The sequence below is a fragment of the Callionymus lyra genome, chromosome 3, assembly GCF_982586985.1.
Source record: "Callionymus lyra chromosome 3, fCalLyr1.hap1.1, whole genome shotgun sequence".
NCBI classification, from domain to species: domain Eukaryota; kingdom Metazoa; phylum Chordata; class Actinopteri; order Syngnathiformes; family Callionymidae; genus Callionymus; species Callionymus lyra.
Genome location: NC_141820.1, coordinates 19,951,974 through 19,972,767, shown reverse-complemented (window position 1 = coordinate 19,972,767; position 20,794 = coordinate 19,951,974). Strand labels below are relative to the sequence as shown.

At 41.8% G+C, this 20,794-nt stretch overlaps 5 protein-coding genes across 7 annotated transcripts; 4 read left to right on the top strand and 1 right to left on the bottom strand.

Annotated features, from left to right (window-relative positions):
- The first annotated feature begins 52 nt into the window (after positions 1–52).
- On the top strand, positions 53–4,259 carry LOC148083745 (ADP-ribosylation factor 4). Its single transcript, XM_087786888.1, has 6 exons — positions 53–269; positions 558–638; positions 770–879; positions 1,472–1,543; positions 2,818–2,943; positions 3,653–4,259. The coding sequence occupies exons 1-6, from the start codon at positions 203–205 to the stop codon at positions 3,737–3,739; spliced, it is 543 nt and encodes a 180-aa protein (XP_087643014.1). The 5' UTR covers positions 53–202; the 3' UTR covers positions 3,740–4,259.
- A 667-nt stretch (positions 4,260–4,926) lies between these two features.
- Positions 4,927–7,089, bottom strand: lamtor4 (late endosomal/lysosomal adaptor, MAPK and MTOR activator 4). Its single transcript, XM_087786884.1, has 4 exons — positions 6,976–7,089; positions 6,806–6,889; positions 5,175–5,292; positions 4,927–5,093 (listed from the first exon to the last, which is right to left on the bottom strand). The coding sequence occupies exons 1-4, from the start codon at positions 6,976–6,978 to the stop codon at positions 4,996–4,998; spliced, it is 303 nt and encodes a 100-aa protein (XP_087643010.1). The 5' UTR covers positions 6,979–7,089; the 3' UTR covers positions 4,927–4,995.
- Positions 7,090–7,304: 215 nt separating this feature from the next.
- On the top strand, positions 7,305–8,764 carry atp6v1f (ATPase H+ transporting V1 subunit F). The gene is made up of 2 exons (XM_087786883.1): positions 7,305–7,546; positions 8,312–8,764. The coding sequence occupies exons 1-2, from the start codon at positions 7,389–7,391 to the stop codon at positions 8,511–8,513; spliced, it is 360 nt and encodes a 119-aa protein (XP_087643009.1). The 5' UTR covers positions 7,305–7,388; the 3' UTR covers positions 8,514–8,764.
- A 5,052-nt stretch (positions 8,765–13,816) lies between these two features.
- Positions 13,817–15,996, top strand: LOC148083742 (uncharacterized). Of its 3 annotated transcripts, XM_087786875.1 has the most exons (6): positions 13,817–13,918; positions 13,992–14,048; positions 14,850–14,903; positions 14,962–15,015; positions 15,074–15,127; positions 15,570–15,996. In XM_087786875.1, the coding sequence occupies exons 1-6, from the start codon at positions 13,848–13,850 to the stop codon at positions 15,703–15,705; spliced, it is 426 nt and encodes a 141-aa protein (XP_087643001.1). In that variant the 5' UTR covers positions 13,817–13,847; the 3' UTR covers positions 15,706–15,996. The 3 variants fall into 3 exon arrangements, with proteins under 3 accessions (XP_087643001.1, XP_087643002.1, XP_087643003.1); XM_087786876.1 differs by lacking the exon at positions 15,074–15,127; XM_087786877.1 differs by lacking the exons at positions 14,850–14,903; positions 14,962–15,015; positions 15,074–15,127.
- A 2,037-nt stretch (positions 15,997–18,033) lies between these two features.
- Positions 18,034–20,135, top strand: LOC148083741 (uncharacterized). The gene is made up of 5 exons (XM_087786882.1): positions 18,034–18,155; positions 18,229–18,285; positions 19,101–19,154; positions 19,213–19,266; positions 19,709–20,135. Exons 1-5 carry the CDS (start codon positions 18,085–18,087, stop codon positions 19,842–19,844), a joined length of 372 nt encoding a protein of 123 aa, XP_087643008.1. The 5' UTR covers positions 18,034–18,084; the 3' UTR covers positions 19,845–20,135.
- Positions 20,136–20,794: the final 659 nt, after the last annotated feature.

The window sequence follows — 20,794 nt, the reverse complement described above, 5'->3', positions numbered from 1 at the left end:
GTGACGTCATTTGTTCCGCGTTGGCCTGGACGTGGCACCGAGGAGGAGGAGCTGCTGCTGCGCCCACACTCACTGCTCGACTAACGGCTCCTGTCGCCCGAGCATCGACCGGTGTCTCCCCCCCTCTTGCATCCGCGGTCGCGAACAAAAAGTGTCTGGCTTTTTTTTTACATCTGGGAAGCCAAACAGCTCGCGTCAAAAGATGGGCTTGACGATCTCCGGTCTGTTCGCTAGGTTTTTCGGGAAGAAGCAGATGAGGATACTGATGGGTGAGCTAACCCTATGCTAAGCTAACTATGTCAGGCTAACAGGGGGCAGTGGTCGTTAAAAGACCCCGTTTTCGCTTCTGACACTTTGAAAATAAACCACGTCAGCTCGACTCTAATAGTATATTAACCTCGGAAGTCTTCCTTTAAATGATTTAAACTGTATAACCTCGTCGCGTTAACGCTTCAGCGGATTTGCAACCAGATGCTAACGTGTAGTTTACATTGTGACAAGTTGATGACGAGTGCTAACAATATTTCCTTCTCTCTCTCGTTCTCTCTCTCTTTAAGTGGGTTTGGATGCTGCTGGAAAAACGACAATTCTGTACAAATTGAAGCTCGGAGAAATCGTCACCACAATCCCCACTATTGGTGAGTCATCGATTGGTAACCAGCGTGAAAACGAGTCGCTCTTTTACTACTGAAGTCATGATCCACAACTCAAATGTTTGGTTCTTCTCTTCCCCTCCATGATCAACAACTCAACGTTTGTTTCCCTCCAGGGTTCAACGTGGAGACAGTAGAATACAAAAACATCTGCTTCACCGTCTGGGATGTTGGCGGCCAGGACAAGATCCGACCTCTTTGGAGACATTACTTCCAGAACACACAGGTTTCTTCTTTTGACTGTCTTATCAATAATACTAAGGATCTTAAGATCATGATCGCATTTAAAAAACGCATGAAGATGGTGTACCTGCAAGTATTTAATACGTTTCAACATTTTTCGTTTTATTGTGATGTCATCACATAGGAAGAGACCCGACCGAAAAAGTCGGTATTTCAACTGATGATAACTGAGGACGAGAGGATACTCTAATAGCTGATGTTTGGACATATTTCGGTTTTAAAACAAATGAAATAAATAACGACTTTGTCAGGAGCAACAAGCAGTCTGTAAATTTCAGAGTTTATAAGTTGCATTACTATCACAGGCGCTAGTTGTCACCCCAATTATTAGGGTATTTGAGTCATTTCTGGGGTACTTACTTGTAAAAGTAAGTAAGTCAATTATATTTATATAGCGCTTTTCCAAACCAGGGTCACAAAGCGCTTAAACAATCAAAACAATACTCAATAAAAATATATACTTTAAAGGTCAAGACAAACAAATAGTCGTTAAAACGAGCTCACGTTCGTAGCAGCCGCTCAAAGGCTCAGCGTAAATGTGTCTTTCAATAACATACGTATGCTTGGTTCACCAGGGTTTGATCTTCGTCGTGGACAGCAATGACAGAGAACGTGTGGCGGAGTCGGCAGAGGAACTTTCAAAAATGGTGAGTAAAAAACGGACATTAATTACAATTAGAAACTCGGTTGCACTCGAGTGAAGACTCTAAAAATCGACTCATTTCCTTATAATACTTCTGAGCTGTCGTGTCATGACCGTAAAGTTGAGTGATGCTTTTATATCGCTGATGTTCGGCTCAATATTCCGGCGACAGATGAAGCTATGGTTGGATTGATTAGACTGTTGCAACAAGGGGCAATGAAAAGAACATCATGTGAGCAACAGTTTATTTTTAGATTGCTTGTGTTTTTAATTTGTCCGAGGCGTCCCAAGTGTTTGTGTGTTAGTATGAAAGGAGCTATTTCAAGTCACCAAGTCATTTCATGTGGACCGCCAGAAAGTAAATGAAGTAAAGATAAAGTAAGATAAATCGAGGCTCCAAAAACAAGACGCCTTCTTTCTAGGTTAACACAGCGACAAACGTATGAAGCTGCAGCCAAATAATGTTCATTATGAGGATTGTTGGGAGTTATTAGTAACTAATATTACGTTTTGCCGTAACAACTGCTGTAACTGATTACTTTGTCAAAAACCGTAACACGTTTATTACATGCATAACTCGGGACTCGTACGTCGCATTCTTCCGACTACATTATCCTTCGCTGCTCTTCTGTCCATCCGTTCTGTCCAACTTTATTCTAATCTATTGTTATCATTTATTCTTTTTTGTTTATTATTGGTACAAACACATTCTTTGTAATAGATCATTTTACTTTAATATGTTATTTTACATCACACTTTATTTATTTTTTTACTCGCAGCATCCAACATTACACCAGCACTTTTGCCTTTATGTATAAACATTTATTTTTTTAAAGTTGTGCTTCCTTCTGCACTTGTCCTCAGACCTGATTTTATCAAAGAAACAGCTACTGTGTTGCCTTTGACTAGAATGAATGTTGACATTCTATATTAAACACTATTATTTTAATTGTCATTGTTACGGAATTGTTACTTTGAGCTTTTTTAAGGCGAGTCCTAACCTCCAGGATTGACACGGACACGCCCTCTGTTGAGAAGTATGTTGCTAGTTAAAGCATCGTCGGCTATTGTTGGTATGAGCCGAACCTCCCCAAGTGTCACCTGACGAGAACTCAAACAAAGAAACTAATTGTCATCTCACGGCGGTGTTTAGTTCTTTTCATACAGAACCGTGTCAATCAATAACTCACTGAGCAACTCCGTTTCAGTTTCCTGATGTTAACCTTGACTCTCTCTCTGGTCACGTGACTCTTGACGATGTCATTCTGCACGTTACAGCTCCAGGAGGACGAGCTCAGGGAGGCGGTGCTCCTCGTCTTCGCCAACAAACAGGATCTACCCAACGCCATGGCGGTCAGCGAACTCACCGAGAAGCTGGGTCTGCAGAGTCTGCGCGGCAGAACTGTGAGTATCCATGTGATTTAAAGGACATTTACAAAAATACAAACATTTGCTTAAATCAATAGTAAGCAGCAATAGTAAGTTAAACTATACCAAAAGCAATATGTAAGTTATGTTCTTAATATTATATTTATTCTATTTTAATCTTGTGCAAACGATTCTATACGTGCTGAAGTTGTAAGCAATATTTAGCGGTAAGCTAAATCTGGTATATGGAGAAAATTGTTCTTGTTCTTATTTTATTTTGATTATTTTTTATGAAAAACTGCTGTATTTGCTGTGTATAATTGGGGAAAAAACAATTTCCCGAAGGAGAGCTCCTGAGGGATCAATAAAGTTCTACCTAACCTAAAATACTACTTGGAAAAGCCAGTTATTTCTACTTGTATTGATAAAGTTCTACCTAACCTAAAATACTACTTGGAAAAGCCAGTTATTTCTACTTGTATTGTGATAGTTTACCTTCATGTACTTCCCCTTCATGATAGTATTCTTTTCTAGCATTTGAAATCTTGCTTACTACCCAATGTTTTAGTTTTTGAGATAAAAAACTTAATTTAATTAAAGGCTGATTAATAAGTGATAACCTTCAAAATAAGATATAATTACCGTCTAATTAAAGTATAAGTCGCAGCACAAAGACAGTTGGAAGCTTCAAATTAAGAGCGTACGGTAAGAGTAACTCTACCCCCCCTGTCGTGTCCCTCCTCAGTGGCAGGTCCAGGCCACCTGTGCGACTCAGGGTAACGGTCTGTACGAGGGTCTGGACTGGCTGTCCTGCGAGCTGGCCAAGCGCTAGACCAGCCGACGGGAAGGAGGAGGAGAAGAAGAAGAAGCGGCGGCCGACGACATCGGCTCACTGTACAAACAGATGATGAAGAAGAAGAGGAAGAGGAGGAGCATTTCACAAGACTGTTTATTTTGTTTATTTTCTTTTTTAACTTATAAATGTGTCAGTTAGGTGATGTCATGGACTCTGAGCTCGCTGTCATTTCCCCTCATCCTCTTCTTCCGTTCTTCCCACAGGCTTCTGCAGATTTTTGTTTTCTTTTTATCAGCATGTTTTTAAAATCACACTCATGTTGTCGTGGAGGAGAAAAGGGTGCGGGCAGGTGCCAGTGTACCTGTTGGCAGGGGGCGGGGCTAATAAAATGGGTGCCAGTGTATCTAAGGTCGGGGGCGGGGCTTACAATAGGGGGCCAGTGTACCTGGTCATCCAATGACTCATTCCAGAGCTGAACCTTGAAGGCCTCGTCATTCCTGAATAATGTGAAGAAGCAGAGAACTAGCGACGATGCAATAAAGGTTTTTCTTCTCAAGTCGTTTTGTTTTCTTGTTTCTTATGATGCTGTCATCGTCGGTGTGCGAACAGATGTATGGAGACCCATCTAGTTCGGGATTAGATGGGATTTAAGACCACAGGTTAATCCTCTGAGAAGATCAGGTCTAATACATGCATGGGGGGGATACATGAAGAGCCCAAAGTCAGCCTATTGAACTCAGGATTCCTCTCCTTCATCTCGGTTACTTTACTGTGATACAGAACTATAAACTACAATAATTCTGACCTGCTCTAGTAGAAGAACTCACATTTCCCCGATCCTTAAAACTCTTCACTGGCTGCCACTTTCTTTCAGGATCAATTTTATAATTCTGGTTCTTACTTTCAGATCTATTCATGGTCAAGACTCTTACTTGCATCAGTGATCTGATCCAGACACGTTTCTGCTGTACTTTAATTAGTTCAGTCCTTGGAACTTTTTCAGGAACCAACTACTTTAAGCACATCATGAATTCAAAAACTTTTTTTTGTTTCTTCTCCATAGTGCATTGAGTAATGGGAGCCTGTCACTGCAAGTGAATAGTTTCTCAAAACTTGTAGGAACTCAAAGCAGTTAATGGTAGATGTTTATGTTCATTTGTACTCTTAGTTTCCATGTGGCCCCCCCAAGACCGCACTTTAATGTTGATTAAATTAAGAAGAGATTCATTCTGAAAACATTTTATTAACTTACAAACACAAAGCTACTGCACATGGAAGCCTCTCCACCGCAGTTAAACACTGACTGGCTCTCGCTGGTTGTTCTGACGTTTGACCACAAAGACCTTCTGTCCGGAGACCGTCACCGTGTAGACGAAGTCCTCCAGGATCACTGAGGAGCGAAGCAGGAATATGGAAGTGGAGGATTGAGAATGGAGAGGAACGTGTGTGTGTGTGTGTGTGGGGTACAGACCTGACATCCTTTTAAAAGGCGGCTCCGGGCATTCAGATAACCTGAGGCGACTGGCTGTTCTGACCATCTGCATCAACACTCCTGCCGTACTCTCATCGTTCTCCAACTCACCGGCTGACTGCAAGTACAACATCATGTCATTTATATTTCTAGTTCATTCTGGGGTCCCACAAGGGTCAGTGCTAGGTTCGCATTGTGTAAAAATTAATTTCATTGTTACACAATTATTATATTACATTTTATACAATGAAAACACAAAACAAACCTAACTATGCCAACTGTGTATTAAAAGCTTTATTTGTAGAGCGGCTGGCCATTCATACAGTTAAAAACACCGTTTTCCGAAAAATAGGATCTCGATATTCACTCAAACTATTGTGACAAAAAAGGACAGAGAAAAGAAGGACCGAAGTTGTATATTCACAAATAAATACAAAATAAAATTGTTGGCTGTCAGTGTCATATTTGTTGTTGATGTTTTAAGCGGATCAATTCCAGTCATTCACCCGACATCAGGGTCACATAAATACAATCAAATGTCTGTCCTAGATTCAAAACAAGTATTTTTTAAAGTTTACATACAACTGTCCATGTGCTGTAAGGTTAAGAAAACCTAAATACACTTAAATATTGCAACGTTTTTTTTCGAAAAAGTGTATTGATATTCAACAGTACTGTATCCATTATTTATTTTTCAAACAACATGCAAATATTCACAGTGTTTGTTCATTTTTGTGCTGTAACTAAACCTCCGGCAGGTAGATGGCAACCCACATTGAATTCTGGGTGCAAAAAGGAACAGTATAATGCAGGCAATGTCTGAGGATGAGAGGATACAGCTGGTGTTGGGACATATTTTGGTTGCAAAACCAATGAAAGCGGTTAGGATTTTCAAAAATAGGATCTCGATATTCACTTAAACTATTGTGACAAAAAAGGACAGAGAAAAGAAAGAGGGAAGTTGTATATTCACCAATAAATACAAAATAAAATTGTTGGCTGTCAATGTCATATTTGTTGTTGATGTTTTAAGCGGATCAATTCCACTCATTCACCCTACATCAGGGTCGCATAAATACAATCAAATGTCTGCCCTTGTAACCTCTGTTCATTTTTGTGCTGCAACTAAACCTCCGGCAGCTAGATGGCAACCCACATTGAATTCTGGGTGAAAAAGGAACAGCATAATGCAGGCGATGTCTGAGGATGAGAGGATACAGCTGATGTTGGGACATATTTTGTTTGCAAAAACAATGAAAGCCGTTAGGACTTTGTCAAGAGTCATGTGGTCTGTACATTCTGCAACGTTAGTGTCAAGTACTCGAACAATACTACGAATATATATTCGTACAAAACAACATACTGTATTGCCAGATTCTTGACAATATGTGCAAACTTATTTTACTTATTGACACATATTAAAAACGTTTAATTGACTTAATAACTTTTGAATCCAGATCTATTTACTTCATAGTGATATAAAGAGTTTGTTTAGACTCTAACGTCACTCGAATTTAGAATTTAAAAACACAAGTTCGACTTCTAAAACACACACTTAAATAAAGGATAAATCATCAACATATTAGGAGTTAAAGTGTCATGAGTTGTGTAGTAGTTTCAGAGGCACTCACGGCCAGAACTCCGTCCTCGCTGATGACCAGGTACCCGAGCTGGTCCGGGATCCGCTCCAGACCCGCAGTCAGAGCCGCCGTCGTCTATAAATCAAGAAACACGTTGACGTAAAGCCTTCTGGGATTAAACACACTCGTCACAGGTAGTTGGACAACAATGATGGACCCACCATTCTTCTCTGTGTTGTTATTATTCTCCCAGGAAGCCCGGCAGCACTTCCGCCTTGATGGGTGGACTTTCACGTGACTGCTGACGGTGCGTTCAGGGGCTGTCGGAAATCTAATATCAAACTAGTTGGAATCGTCAATAATGAATTTCACTTTTCTCTAACCAAGACATTTTTTTTAATGGTGGTAACAGTCATGCGCCATGTAATGTATTCTTAATTTATATACGTTTTCAACAAAAGGCGTTTTATTCCAGCCAACAGGTGGCGCTGTCATTCTATTGGTTTTGGTAAAACAGGAAGTGTCGGTCAGCTGACGTCTCACATGACCTGATCTGCGGACATCCTTCAGTGACGTTCCATCTTCTGCTCCTTTTAACCGTTAAAAAACAAACCTTCTTCCACGAGGCTCTGCGATGGCTGGACGCGGAAAAGTGATCGCCGTCATCGGCGACGAGGACACGTGCACCGGGTTCCTGCTCGGCGGGATCGGCGAACTGAACAAGAACCGAAAGCCCAATTTCCTGGTGGTGGAGAAGGACACCAGCATCACGGAGATCGAGGAGACCTTCAAGTAAGCTTCTGCTTCTCCTACGACCAAAGATGTGTAATAACACGTTTGTAAGAATAACTGTAGTTAACAATATATTTTTTAAATAAACTCTCTATCGATGGATCCCAATTGTATTTGAAACCAACGCCATCGAATGAACACAAACAATTTGATCCATGTCCTGGTTGATATAATGAAGGAAATAAACTTGAAATAAAAATCGGATTTATATTCGATGTGACTGCTGTTGTTTAGTTTACGTTTTGTAACAGATATTTAAAAAAATAAACGTCATCCATTTCCTCTCGTGTGAGTTAAATACATTTTAGTGTTTGGCAAGTTATTTTATAGCTGGTTCACTATTTTACAATATATTTTAGATCTTGGCTTTAGCTGTTTTCATCTTTCGTGTTGCGTTAAATATAACAATATTCACTTATTCATAACATATTCATAGGGGTGGTACTGACTCATTTAAGAAACATCTTATGTCGTTTTTATTTGTTCATGCTTTTCTTGATTTTCTGGAACTCCTGTTGTGTTCTCAGTTTTATCTTGACGTTTAAAGTATATACTTTATTGAATATTGTTTTGATTGTTTAAGCGCTTTGTGACCCTGGTCTGGAAAAGTGCTATAAAAAATGTTTTACTTACTAACTTACTTACTTACTTACTATACACAACTCAAAGAAAAAAACTAAGAAACCAAACTCTATTGGATTATTGTGAATTTTTATCTTAAAATCCTCAAATGTAAAGATTTCAACCTTTTTTTTTTTTTTCCAGGAGCTTTCTGGCCCGCAGTGACATCGGCATCATCCTCATCAACCAGTTCATCGCCGAGATGATCCGTCACGCCATCGACGCCCACATGCAGTCCATCCCAGCCGTGCTGGAGATCCCCTCCAAAGAACACCCGTATGACGCGTCCAAGGACTCCATCCTGAGGCGGGCCAAGGGCATGTTCTCCGCCGAGGACTTCCGATAATCCCCCCCCCACGCACAGACACACGCTTGACAAGTGTGTGTTCCCCAAAATGTTTGTTGTGAAAAGGCTGAACGTGCTCAAGTGAACTCATTCATTCCTCGTCATGTGATACTTCCGTGTTTTTGGAGTGACCGCGTGAAGATTAAAATATGAAGTGACTCATTGTCTTGTGTAGAAAACTAATATTGTTTGTAATCCACTCAGATGTTGTAACTTATTCAGTCAAATTAAAAAAAAGAAGTTTATTGTCATTGTTGTCTTTTCTCTCTCAAGAGTGCGACTGTATGCGTCATGTGATCATGTTATCTTGTCACAGGTACATCCAGACAGAGTGGAGTCACTTTTGGATCGTCACACAATTGAACCATTCTTCTTCACTGTGCAAACATATTGACTTATCCGTGAGAAGACAAAGACGTCAACCTCAGAGAGAATGTAAAACTGGCAAACGGCTTTCATTGGTCATTAAAACACACACGTAGACCTTATTTATATGGAATTAAAGTTTTATTTCTCAATTTATTTGAACTAAAGTGCACAGACAAAAGTACCCAAAACACGCTAAAATGAAGTAACAATCAAGATAATAAAGTGAAAGGTTTAATTCTAATGTGTTATCACGTGACATGTGACAAGTGAAACAAATAACTGCTGTTATTAAACATTTAAATAATGATTTCGACAGGGTGAGGCGCTGTTTCCGCATTTTCATTTTGACGCTTCCTGTGCTGTTTGAAGTTAAATTAATGATGGCGTCCGGTCAAGCCTCTTTCTTCAAGCTTTTCATTGGTCACAGAATTTTACACGAATTCAAAGGATACTGCAAATCATATGTGGCAACTAACATGAAACCCCCTGAGTTATCTATCATAACCTCAGGTTCTACGAGTTGGTGCGAAGCCCTCTAACGGCTTCGCTATTGGTTTACCCCGAGGCACCGCCTCGTCTCTGAGAAAGCTTAATGAACTCGCCACCCAGCAGGGGGCAGTCCACTTCCTATAAAGGCGGGAAGCACCCGCCGCACTTTCTCCAACTGAAAACTCAGCGAGAAGGGCGGCCGCTGGGCGACGAGGTTAGAGGGCTTCGCACCAACTCGTAGAACCTGAGGTTATGATAGATAACTCAGGGGTTCTACGTCATTGGTGCTCCGCCCTCTAACGGCTTCGCTATTGGTTTACCCAAAAAGGCGAAGCCTGACGGGATAAATGTACCCCCAGCTGGACGCCGCTCCTGAAGCTAGGGCCCCGCCGGCCCAGGATCCAAGTCCACTGGAGCCGTGGGCCTCGAGGGGGGGCACAGCAGCGCTCAAAACCGTATGAGCTACTGATCCCGCCGTCACGTCGAAGAGATAGGCCTTAGCAAGGTAGACGTGGATGCCCAAGAAGCAGCTGAGCAGATATCCTCTGCTGCCACACCCCGCAAAAGAGCCACTGAGGCTGCCACACCACGGGTGGAATGTGCCCTCAGACCGCTAGGAGCGGATCCACCCGTTGCTCGGTAGGCCCGGATAATGGCCAGAATCTTTGGGCGGAACGCTGTGCTAGGACGCAAAGACACCGAAGACTCCTCGACGCCAAGGAAAGACACTCAGGGCTAATGGAGGGGGCACAAAGCTCACTTGCTCTCTTCGTGGTTGTTAGTGCCAGAAGGAGTGATACCTTGAAGACAAGATACCGAGTGGGACTTGGTCAAGAGGCTCGAAGGTCGGGCCTGTGAGAGAGTCCAGTACCAACTGGAGATCCCACTGAGGGCTGGAAGGCCTTGCAGGAGGTCGAAGCCTGCAGGCACCCCGCAAGAAACGTGCCACCAAGGGGGTCGAACCGAAGCACCCTCAAAACCGACATGCCTCGTCGCTATGGCTGATGCGAACACTCTCAGTGTCGCCACAGTCCGCCAGTTGTCCAGCAAATGTTGCAGGAAGGACAGGATAGCGGAGACCAACAAGAGCTGGGGTCCAAGGACCTGTCTGAACACCAGCGGGAGAATCTCCCACTTTGAGGTATAAGCCTGCGTGTTGACGGGGCCCGTGCGTTCTCCAGCGTGTGGAGAACGTCCGGGTCCAAAGTCCCGATCAGCTCGTCCCGTGCAGGAGACACACCTTGAGAGGCCGGCCCAGCACCGGGGGCGCTGTCAGAGGCCCCCCTGCCCGACACAGGGGAGCGGGGCCCCAAGGGATGGCCCACGGGGCCCCGACCGCCATGCGCACCAGCTCTGGGAACCAGAGCGCCCCGGGGAGTCTGGTGCTACTAGTATTAACCTCAGCCCCCCCTGGATACGCACGTCCGGGAGGCGCGCGTATCCCTCCTCCGAGTTCAACAGTACCCCCAGGTAAACTAACTGTTGAACTGGAGTCAGAGCGCTCTTGCTGAGGTTCACTGTGAACCCCAGGGTGGCAATATGGCTCAACACCTGTGTGTGAGCGCAACTTCCTGCCTCTGACCTGGCAAGGATCAACCAGTCGTCCTAATAGGTCAAGATCCTTACCCCACTCACTCTCAAAGGCTCCACTGCCGCTTCCACACACTTGGTGAAGGTCCTGGGTGCCAGAGAGTAGCCTAACGGGAGTCGAGTGTATTGAAAACACCCGACCCTCGAGGGCGAACGCAAGTACTTTCGATGTCTCTTGACTATCGGAATGTGAAAGTACGCGTCGGTCAGGTCGATAGATGCGGCACCGCATCACTCACCAGGTCCCGTACATTCTCAAGCTCCGCTGGCGGTCCAGACCTGCTCGTCACTCGTGAGATCCGACCGCCACGCACCTCTCCAGTTGATCGACCAGACGGGGCGGAAGTTCTTCGCCCTCGCCTGGTCTCAGGACGGCGAGAAAACTCGCGCGTAAAAACACCAGGTTGCGTCAGTTCCATGGCGTTTCTCCGCCGCCAAACGTGACGTCCTCCACGGTGCCAGTGCTTGTAGACAGCGCTGTGGGGGAAGGAACAACCTCCGGTCAACATAGACATGTCTGGACTAGTTCCACTCACCTCAGCTGTCAAGCTCTGTCGGGCACGAGCGCTGGTTGACGCGGAAGTAAACACAGCTGACTCAGCCGGTCTCGCGGACCTCTGCTCGTCTGTAAACAAAACACACGTGGTTGGAGTCTGCCCCTATATTCCCGACACATTCCCTTGAATGAATAGGGGGGAGGAGCCCTCGGCCGTCGACTCTGCTGCGGCTGCTGGCTCCCCGGCTCGCGCTGCGGATATTGGCGACGCTCACTCGTCGCACGCCGCCGCTGTTGCCGATGTTGTTGGTGCTGCTGGGGTTGCTGGTCTCTGGTGACGCTTCCCCCCAGCACCAGATGATGATGCCGACGAACGGGATCTCCGTCTCCGCATATCCCCGTCGCGCCTCGTCATCACGCCAAACGTGACGTCATCCATGACGTTTCTCCGCCAAACGTGACGTCATCCATGGCGCCGGGATTTTTTTGACAACGCTCATCGGCGGTCAAGCGCATGTCAACACGGAAGTGAAGTAAACACAGCTGATCAAGCCGGTCTCGTGGACATTTGCTTCGTCATCACGCCCATGTAGGTGATGGCGGAGCTGCGCCACCTCCTGCCGGGCCATTCCTCTCAATGGTGCGTCCGTTCCATGGCGTTTCTCCGCCGAACGTGACGTCATCCATGACGTTCCTCCGCCAAACGTGACGTCATCCATGACGTTTCTCCGCCAAACGTGACGTCATCCATGGCGCCGGGATTTTTTCGAGAACGCTCATCGGCGGTCAAACCCCGTCAGCGCATGTCAACACGGAAGTGAAGTAAACACAGCTGATCAAGCCGGTCTCGTGGACATTCGCTTATCTGGAAACAAGGCACATGGTTGAGTCTGCCCTTCATTCGTGTGGACAGACTCCGTTATTACAGTCTCGGCATGACCCGGACGAAGGGGTTTAAAACCTCCTCCGAACTGTGTTCTGAGAGGAAACTCTCGCCGTCTATGAACGGCGGAGCATGTTAGCTTAGCATTAGCGGCGAAAGTCTCTAATGACGCCTGTGAATACGTCACACTCACAGGCGGAAACACATGCACACTAACACCTCTCAAGTGAACCCGTCGAGTGCGCTGCAGGAGGGCCTTGTGGCCTGCAAGAGATACTTACCTGATCGCTCTCGCATACCTCATGGTCGACTCCATGCAGCGAGCCAGTCGTCCTCCTAGTCGACGTCTGTTCATGATCGATGGACGACTCAGCTCGACTCATCAGGGCCCAACACGTTGGAACGTGAGCTTGTCGAGTGCAGCGCACAGGACTGCCATGTTGTTTTCTTAAACAACATGGCAGTCCTGTGTTGATCATAATCATGATCTGAGGCGGCGTGGGTCGACAAGCCTCGAACGCTTCCCATCACTGTCAAAAGCCGTGGGAAGCGCTCGGAAGGCCACATAATCATCACGTGTGATTTGGGCCTCTAGGCAAACGAAGCAGACATGTGTGTCTCCTCTTCAGGGAGTCTTCGTGCACACATGGTTCACTTCAATATTCATTCGCCATCATACATTCCACTGTCAGGAGCTTTCTCGCTGAGTTGAAAAAGGAGAAAGTGCGGCGGGTGCTTCCCGCCTTTATAGGAAGTGGACTGCCCCCTGCTGGGTGGCGAGTTTATTAAGCTTTCTCCGAGACGAGGCGGTGCCTCGGGGTAAACCAATAGCGAAGCCGTTAGAGGGCGGAGCACCAATGACGTAGAACCAACTCTCTTGACTCACTCGCATGTTTCAAATGTTGTTCCTCTCCAGGATAGAGTAAGTCCCTCATCACGACCACGTTTTGAACTTATTACTTTACATAGTTCTCCCCCCGTCTGAAATGTTGGCGAACAAGAGGTTACAAGGGCAGAGTCCATTATGACGTAACAACCTTGATGCTTGACCAATCACATCAGAGAAGGCGGGATTATAATAAACAAGACTTAATCGCCCCCAAAAATGTAATGTTTTCAGTGGGCGGGGCTTAAGTACATTTTATAATATAAATATTTAAATGAAAAGAGAGTTTTGTACAAACAGAGTCGGTTGTTAACGCACAAATGTAACCTACACTAGTGAAAAGAAGGAGTGTTGTGAGGCTATTTTAACACACTGAGCATAAAACATGGATCTAACTGGCTGACGACTACAAACAAGACCTTGTCACACTGCAAAGAGTCCAATGAGAAGCCTGAACATGCGAAGGTTGAACAGTTTTGGATCAATGATTAATTTTGTGTGGTCAATGCTAGAACAACACTTTTATCTTGACTCGACAGCGGGAACTCAGAGACAGAGACCTCACCGTGCGGTATAAAGAGAGACCGTCTCCTCAACACTCACTCCCAGACCCGAACCAACATGTCCGTCATCGTCTTCGTCCTTCTGGTGGCTTCGGTGTCCGCTCTTCCTCTGGAGCCACCGACCCACGGGTGAGAACGTCTTCCCGGGAGAAGATATTTTTGAGGTCGACGTTTGTTAGATTGTGTTTTATTTTTCCTGCAGAGACACAAATGTGACGTTTCCTCAGCTGCCAGACGACTCTGAACTCAACTCTACCAGGTGAGTTGAAATCATGAAACTCAGGGAACGTGAGAGAGAATTTAAATGATATGATGCAGAGTTAATATTGACACATTATATTGAAGGAGTCCTTGTGTTTTAAAAGGTTAACTTTAACCCCAAATACTGAAAGATGCAACAGTATTCATTGTCAGAGTTCCCGCCAAAAATAAGGAGCCCCAAATAAAATGTACAAAATCTGTAATTAATTATAATAATTAACAAAAATTAACGAATTCAAACAACAAAATAATTGTTTCTGAAATATGTTCACTTATTTTGCACTTTTCAAACACATAAAAAACTAAATATTGCATTTAGATTTATTTTAAAAGACATGATTAGTAGTATTACTACTGTGATCATCTTCCTTTCTTCTGTCTGATGGCAAAAATAACTGAAAAACCGACCAACATACTTAAATGACATTTTCAGGAACTCCATATTTCGTCTTAGTATCTGCCACCTGCTGTTCAATAATAAAAGGACATAAGTGGCTTGACGTGGTTAAAAAAATATATTTACAACTTGATTTCTTTTTGAAAACATATTAAATGCAGTCTCAAGTGTTAAAAGTCAAAGTCAGTGTGTGATTGTGAACCATTATTAATCATATATACCTATATATATATATATATATATATATATATATATATATATATATATATAGGTATATATGATTAATCATATAACCATTATTAATCATATATACCTATATATATATATATATATATATATATATATATATATATATATATATATATATTATTATTATTGTTATTTATTTATTTATTTTTTCAGTTTGCTGTTGCACAACATCACCGAGAGAAATGGTACAAATGACACAAGACACGGGTGAGTCTAAATACTATTTTTATTATTATTATTGTTATTTATTTATTTATTTTTTCAGTTTGCTGTTGCACAACATCACCGAGAGAAATGGTACAAATGACACAAGACACGGGTGAGTCTAAATACTATTTTTATTATTATTATTGTTATTTATTTATTTATTTTTTCAGTTTGCTGTTGCACAACATCACCGAGAGAAATGGTACAAATGACACAAGACATGGGTGAGTCTAAATACATGAAGTCTTTGACACTTATTTGGCTCTATTTGATTATTTTGGTGTTTGTTTTCCGGGGTACCGGATATAATGTAAGTACGAAATCCAATACTTTGCCGCAGTCCCTCCTTTTCTCCTTCCTTTTTTAATCAGAGAACAATTATACAATTATTTAAATGTTCACATTCACTTCATCACATGTTCTCATCTCAACATATGCTGATAGAGTCCAAATTAACCAACAGCAACAATGACATCTTACCAATAATTCCTAATTTCAAAATAAAAGTGTCTATATATTCATTCAGCTCAACACAAATATAAGACATTCCTCAGCCAGATGGAAATGTGTTTTGAGTGTTCAGTGTTAGCACGTATCAACAACAAAGAAATACTTCTTCTTCTGATCGTATATCACTAGACTTGACCACTGTCTTGTCTTTTGTAGAATACACAGCTCACCTGGTCGGGGCTGCAGCCTTTCAATTTGTTTAGTCAACACTCTTGGCGAACGATTGGGGCAAGGTGGGGATGAGACAGCGGGTGAACAGACTTCCAGTGCTAATGGATTTGGAAAGAAGTAAAGAACCTGAAGCATCATCATCATCATCATCATCATCAGCATCATCATCATCATCATCATCGATATGATTCGCCTTTGCAACTGTTCCTCCACTAGGTGGCGCTACTAGAGAGAAGAATGCTAGTACATCTAGGAAAATATACTAGTACAGCCGAAGAGAAATAGATGTGGAAATAATGGAATAAATAAAGTTTATTACTCCTGTAAAAGTGAAATGTCTTCTTTGTGCTATTTGTAATAACTTTCCTTTGACAAGACCATTCAAATAAACATGATGTCTCTCGGCCTTGGACTTTGAAATGTATTTTGAAACTATCATTCATTTATTTACACACCTCTGGATGTGATGTGAATCACTATTGTTTCTCAGAGGAGTTTTAATGTTCACAACACAAACTAAAACGAAGTAACAATAATCCATATAATAAAGTGAAAGGTTTAATTCTAATGTGTTATCATGTGACATGTGCCAAGTGGAACAAATCACTGCTGTTATTAAACATTTAAATAATGATTTTGACAGGGTGAGGCGCTGTTTCCGCATTTTCATTTGACGCTTTTTCAATTCAATTCAATTTTATTAAAAGTGTCTTATCATAACAAAGTTATCTCAAGACACTTTACAGTTGAAGTAAGACTAGAGTGGAGAAAAGAAAAACAGATCCCAGCAATTCAACAATGAGTAAATCACATCGTGGTGTAGGCGAGGAAAAAATTCCTTTTAGAAGGCAGAAACCTCAAGTAGAACCAGACTCATTGTTAACGGCCTCCTGCTGTGACCGGCTGTGAGGAAGAATGGAGGGGAAACAGATGGACGGAGAGAAGAGTGATGGAGGATACAGTGAGAGAAAAGAGTATGGGAGAGTCCATGGAGTTGCTGGAGAGAAATCTGGATCCGATGACGTGGTGAAGATCCTGGATCAGCAGCAGCTCTGGAGGTGGAACCCTGGGGCTCCGGGAGAGAAATAAAAAGGTGTGGGTTTAAACTGCACAAGTGATGAATCTAATGCAGAAAAGAAGGATATACAGAGCTCGGTGTCTAAATTCATCCAGCATTCTCAGTCTATAGCAGCTAAGATAAACAGTTAAGTTAGTTATAGCAGCTAAGATAAACAGTTAGGTTAGTTATAGGCTTTATCGGAAAGTAAGGTTTGAAGATTGTTTTTAAACATAGAGAGGGTGTCTGCCCTCTGGACTGAAGCCGGTAGTTGGTTCCACAGTAGAGGGGCTTTAAAACTGAAGGCCCTGGCTCCAAATCTACATTTAGAGATTTGTGGTATAACTAATAGATCTGAGTTTAAGGATCGTAAGGTCCTAGAGGGTTGATAAGTTTGGATTAGATCTTTAATGTTTGTTGGTGCTAGACCATGTACGGCTTTATAGGTTAGGAGAAGGATTTTAAATGGTATTATAAGTTCTACAGGAAGCCAATGTAAAGAAGACAGCACAGGGGAAATGTGTTCGCGCCTCTTAGTCTTAGTCAGGACACGAGCTGCAGATAAAACCAGACTGAAACACCTCGAATTGATCATTGTCCTGGAGATAATCACAGAGCCGACTTGTTACCACTTTCTCCAAAATCTTTGAAATGAAGACAAGATTAGAGATCGTTCTATAGTTAGTGAGAACCTCTGGATCAAGAGTGGGCTTTTTAAGCAGAGGTTTGATTACTGCAACTTTAAAAATCTGAGGCACATAGCCTGATGTCATTGACAAGTTAATAATGTCAAGTATGAAAGTGCTAAGTAAGGGGAACACTTCTTTAAGTAGTCATGTGGGAATAGAATCCAGAAGACATGTTGTGGACTTTGAGGAGGAAACAATCAGTAATAACGCCCTGCATTGTTTATACAATGAGTCCCTTGCAGGTGTAGATTTCTGGGATTGATGTCGCACGGTGACCAACCTTGATGTTTGACCAATCACATCAGAGAAGGTGGGATCATAATAAACAAGACTTAATCGCCCCCAAAAATGTAATGTTTTCAGTGGGCGGGGCTTAAGTACATTTTATAATGTAAATATTTAAATGAAATGAGAGTTTTGTACAAACTGAGTCGGATGTTAACGCACAAATGTAACCTACACTAGTGAAAAGAAGGAGTGTTGTGAGGCTATTTTAACACACTGAGCATAAAACATGGATCTAACTGGCTGACGACTACAAACAAGACCTTGTCACACTGCAAAGAGTCCAATGAGAAGCCTGAACATGCGAAGGTTGAACAGTTTTGGATCAATGATTAATTTTGTGTGGTCAATGCTAGAACAACACTTTTATCTTGACTCGACAGCGGGAACTCAGAGACAGAGACCTCAGCGTGCAGTATAAAGAGAGACCGTCCGTCTCCTCAACACTCACTCCCAGACCTGAACCAACATGTCCGTCATCGTCTTCGTCCTTCTGGTGGCTTCGGTGTCCGCTCTTCCTCTGGAGCCACCGACCCACGGGTGAGAACGTCTTCCCGGGAGAAGATATTTTTGAGGTCGACGTTTGTTAGATTGTGTTTTATTTTTCCTGCAGAGACACAAATGTGACGTTTCCTCAGCTGCCAGACGACTCTGAACTCAACTCTACCAGGTGAGTTGAAATCATGAAACTCAGGGAACGTGAGAGAGAATTTAAATGATATGATGCAGAGTTAATATTGACACATTATATTGAAGGAGTCCTTGTGTTTTAAAAGGTTAACTTTAACCCCAAATACTGAAAGATGCAACAGTATTCATTGTCAGAGTTCCCGCCAAAAATAAGGAGCCCCAAATAAAATGTACAAAATCTGTAATTAATTATAATAATTAACAAAAATTAACGAATTCAAACAACAAAATAATTGTTTCTGAAATATGTTCACTTATTTTGCACTTTTCAAACACATAAAAAACTAAATATTGCATTTAGATTTATTTTAAAAGACATGATTAGTAGTATTACTACTGTGATCATCTTCCTTTCTTCTGTCTGATGGCAAAAATAACTGAAAAACCGACCAACATACTTAAATGACATTTTCAGGAACTCCATATTTCGTCTTAGTATCTGCCACCTGCTGTTCAATAATAAAAGGACATAAGTGGCTTGACGTGGTTAAAAAAATATATTTACAACTTGATTTCTTTTTGAAAACATATTAAATGCAGTCTCAAGTGTTAAAAGTCAAAGTCAGTGTGTGATTGTGAACCATTATTAATCATATATACCTATATATATATATATATATATATATATATATATATATATATATATATATATATATATATATATAGGTATATATGATTAATCATATAACCATTATTAATCATATATACCTATATATATATATATATATATATATATATATATATATATATATATATATATTATTATTATTGTTATTTATTTATTTATTTTTTCAGTTTGCTGTTGCACAACATCACCGAGAGAAATGGTACAAATGACACAAGACACGGGTGAGTCTAAATACTATTTTTATTATTATTATTGTTATTTATTTATTTCTTTTTTCAGTTTGCTGTTGCACAACATCACCGAGAGAAATGGTACAAATGACACAAGACACGGGTGAGTCTAAATACATGAAGTCTTTGACACTTATTTGGCTCTATTTGATTATTTTGGTGTTTGTTTTCCGGGGTACCGGATATAATGTAAGTACGAAATCCAATACTTTGCCGCAGTCCCTCCTTTTCTCCTTCCTTTTTTAATCAGAGAACAATTATACAATTATTTAAATGTTCACATTCACTTCATCACATGTTCTCATCTCAACATATGCTGATAGAGTCCAAATTAACCAACAGCAACAATGACATCTTACCAATAATTCCTAATTTCAAAATAAAAGTGTCTATATATTCATTCAGCTCAACACAAATATAAGACATTCCTCAGCCAGATGGAAATGTGTTTTGAGTGTTCAGTGTTAGCACGTATCAACAACAAAGAAATACTTCTTCTTCTGATCGTATATCACTAGACTTGACCACTGTCTTGTCTTTTGTAGAATACACAGCTCACCTGGTCGGGGCTGCAGCCTTTCAATTTGTTTAATCAACACTCTTGGCGAACGATTGGGGCAAGGTGGGGATGAGACAGCGGGTGAACAGACTTCCAGTGCTAATGGATTTGGAAAGAAGTAAAGAACCTGAAGCATCATCATCATCATCATCATCATCAGCATCATCATCATCATCATCATCGATATGATTCGCCTTTGCAACTGTTCCTCCACTAGGTGGCGCTACTAGAGAGAAGAATGCTAGTACATCTAGGAAAATATACTAGTACAGCCGAAGAGAAATAGATGTGGAAATAATGGAATAAATAAAGTTTATTACTCCTGTAAAAGTGAAATGTCTTCTTTGTGCTATTTGTAATAACTTTCCTTTGACAAGACCATTCAAATAAACATGATGTCTCTCGGCCTTGGACTTTGAAATGTATTTTGAAACTATCATTCATTTATTTACACACTTCTGGATGTGATGTGAATCACTATTGTTTCTCAGAGGAGTTTTAATGTTCACAACACAAACTAAAACGAAGTAACAATAATCCATATAATAAAGTGAAAGGTTTAATTCTAATGTGTTATCATGTGACATGTGCCAAGTGGAACAAATAACTGCTGTTATTAAAAATTTAAATAATGATTTCGCCATGGTGAGGCGCTGTTTCCGCATTTTCATTTGACGCTTTTTCAATTCAATTCAATTCAATTTTATTAAAAGTGTCTTATCATAACAAAGTTATCTCAAGACACTTTACAGTTGAAGTAAGACTAGAGTGGAGAAAAGAAAAACAAATCCCAGCAATTCAACAATGAGTAAATCACATCGTGGTGTAGGCGAGGAAAAAATTCCTTTTAGAAGGCAGAAACCTCAAGTAGAACCAGACTCATTGTTAACGGCCTCCTGCTGTGACCGGCTGTGAGGAAGAATGGAGGGGAAACAGATGGACGGAGAGAAGAGTGATGGAGGATACAGTGAGAGAAAAGAGTATGGGAGAGTCCATGGAGTTGCTGGAGAGAAATCTGGATCCGATGACGTGGTGAAGATCCTGGATCAGCAGCAGCTCTGGAGGTGGAACC

Excerpts from the sequence above, each read along its gene's own strand:
- LOC148083745 (XM_087786888.1), top strand. The coding sequence starts at position 203 with ATGGGCTTGACGATCTCCGGTCTGTTCGCTAGGTTTTTCGGGAAGAAG. Across the intron at positions 270-557 it reads GCAGATGAGGATACTGATGG|TGGGTTTGGATGCTGCTGGA; the intron begins GTGAGCTAACCC and ends TCTCTCTTTAAG. Across the intron at positions 1,544-2,817 it reads CAGAGGAACTTTCAAAAATG|CTCCAGGAGGACGAGCTCAG; the intron begins GTGAGTAAAAAA and ends TGCACGTTACAG.
- lamtor4 (XM_087786884.1), bottom strand. Across the intron at positions 5,293-6,805 it reads GCGAGGACGGAGTTCTGGCC|TCAGCCGGTGAGTTGGAGAA; the intron begins GTGAGTGCCTCT and ends TTGTACTTGCAG. Across the intron at positions 5,094-5,174 it reads GCCTTTTAAAAGGATGTCAG|TGATCCTGGAGGACTTCGTC; the intron begins GTCTGTACCCCA and ends TTCGCTCCTCAG.
- atp6v1f (XM_087786883.1), top strand. The coding sequence starts at position 7,389 with ATGGCTGGACGCGGAAAAGTGATCGCCGTCATCGGCGACGAGGACACG. Across the intron at positions 7,547-8,311 it reads GAGATCGAGGAGACCTTCAA|GAGCTTTCTGGCCCGCAGTG; the intron begins GTAAGCTTCTGC and ends TTTTTTTTCCAG.
- LOC148083742 (XM_087786875.1), top strand. The coding sequence starts at position 13,848 with ATGTCCGTCATCGTCTTCGTCCTTCTGGTGGCTTCGGTGTCCGCTCTT. Across the intron at positions 13,919-13,991 it reads CTGGAGCCACCGACCCACGG|AGACACAAATGTGACGTTTC; the intron begins GTGAGAACGTCT and ends TTTTTCCTGCAG. Across the intron at positions 15,128-15,569 it reads ACAAATGACACAAGACATGG|AATACACAGCTCACCTGGTC; the intron begins GTGAGTCTAAAT and ends TGTCTTTTGTAG.
- LOC148083741 (XM_087786882.1), top strand. The coding sequence starts at position 18,085 with ATGTCCGTCATCGTCTTCGTCCTTCTGGTGGCTTCGGTGTCCGCTCTT. Across the intron at positions 18,156-18,228 it reads CTGGAGCCACCGACCCACGG|AGACACAAATGTGACGTTTC; the intron begins GTGAGAACGTCT and ends TTTTTCCTGCAG. Across the intron at positions 19,155-19,212 it reads ACAAATGACACAAGACACGG|TTTGCTGTTGCACAACATCA; the intron begins GTGAGTCTAAAT and ends TTCTTTTTTCAG.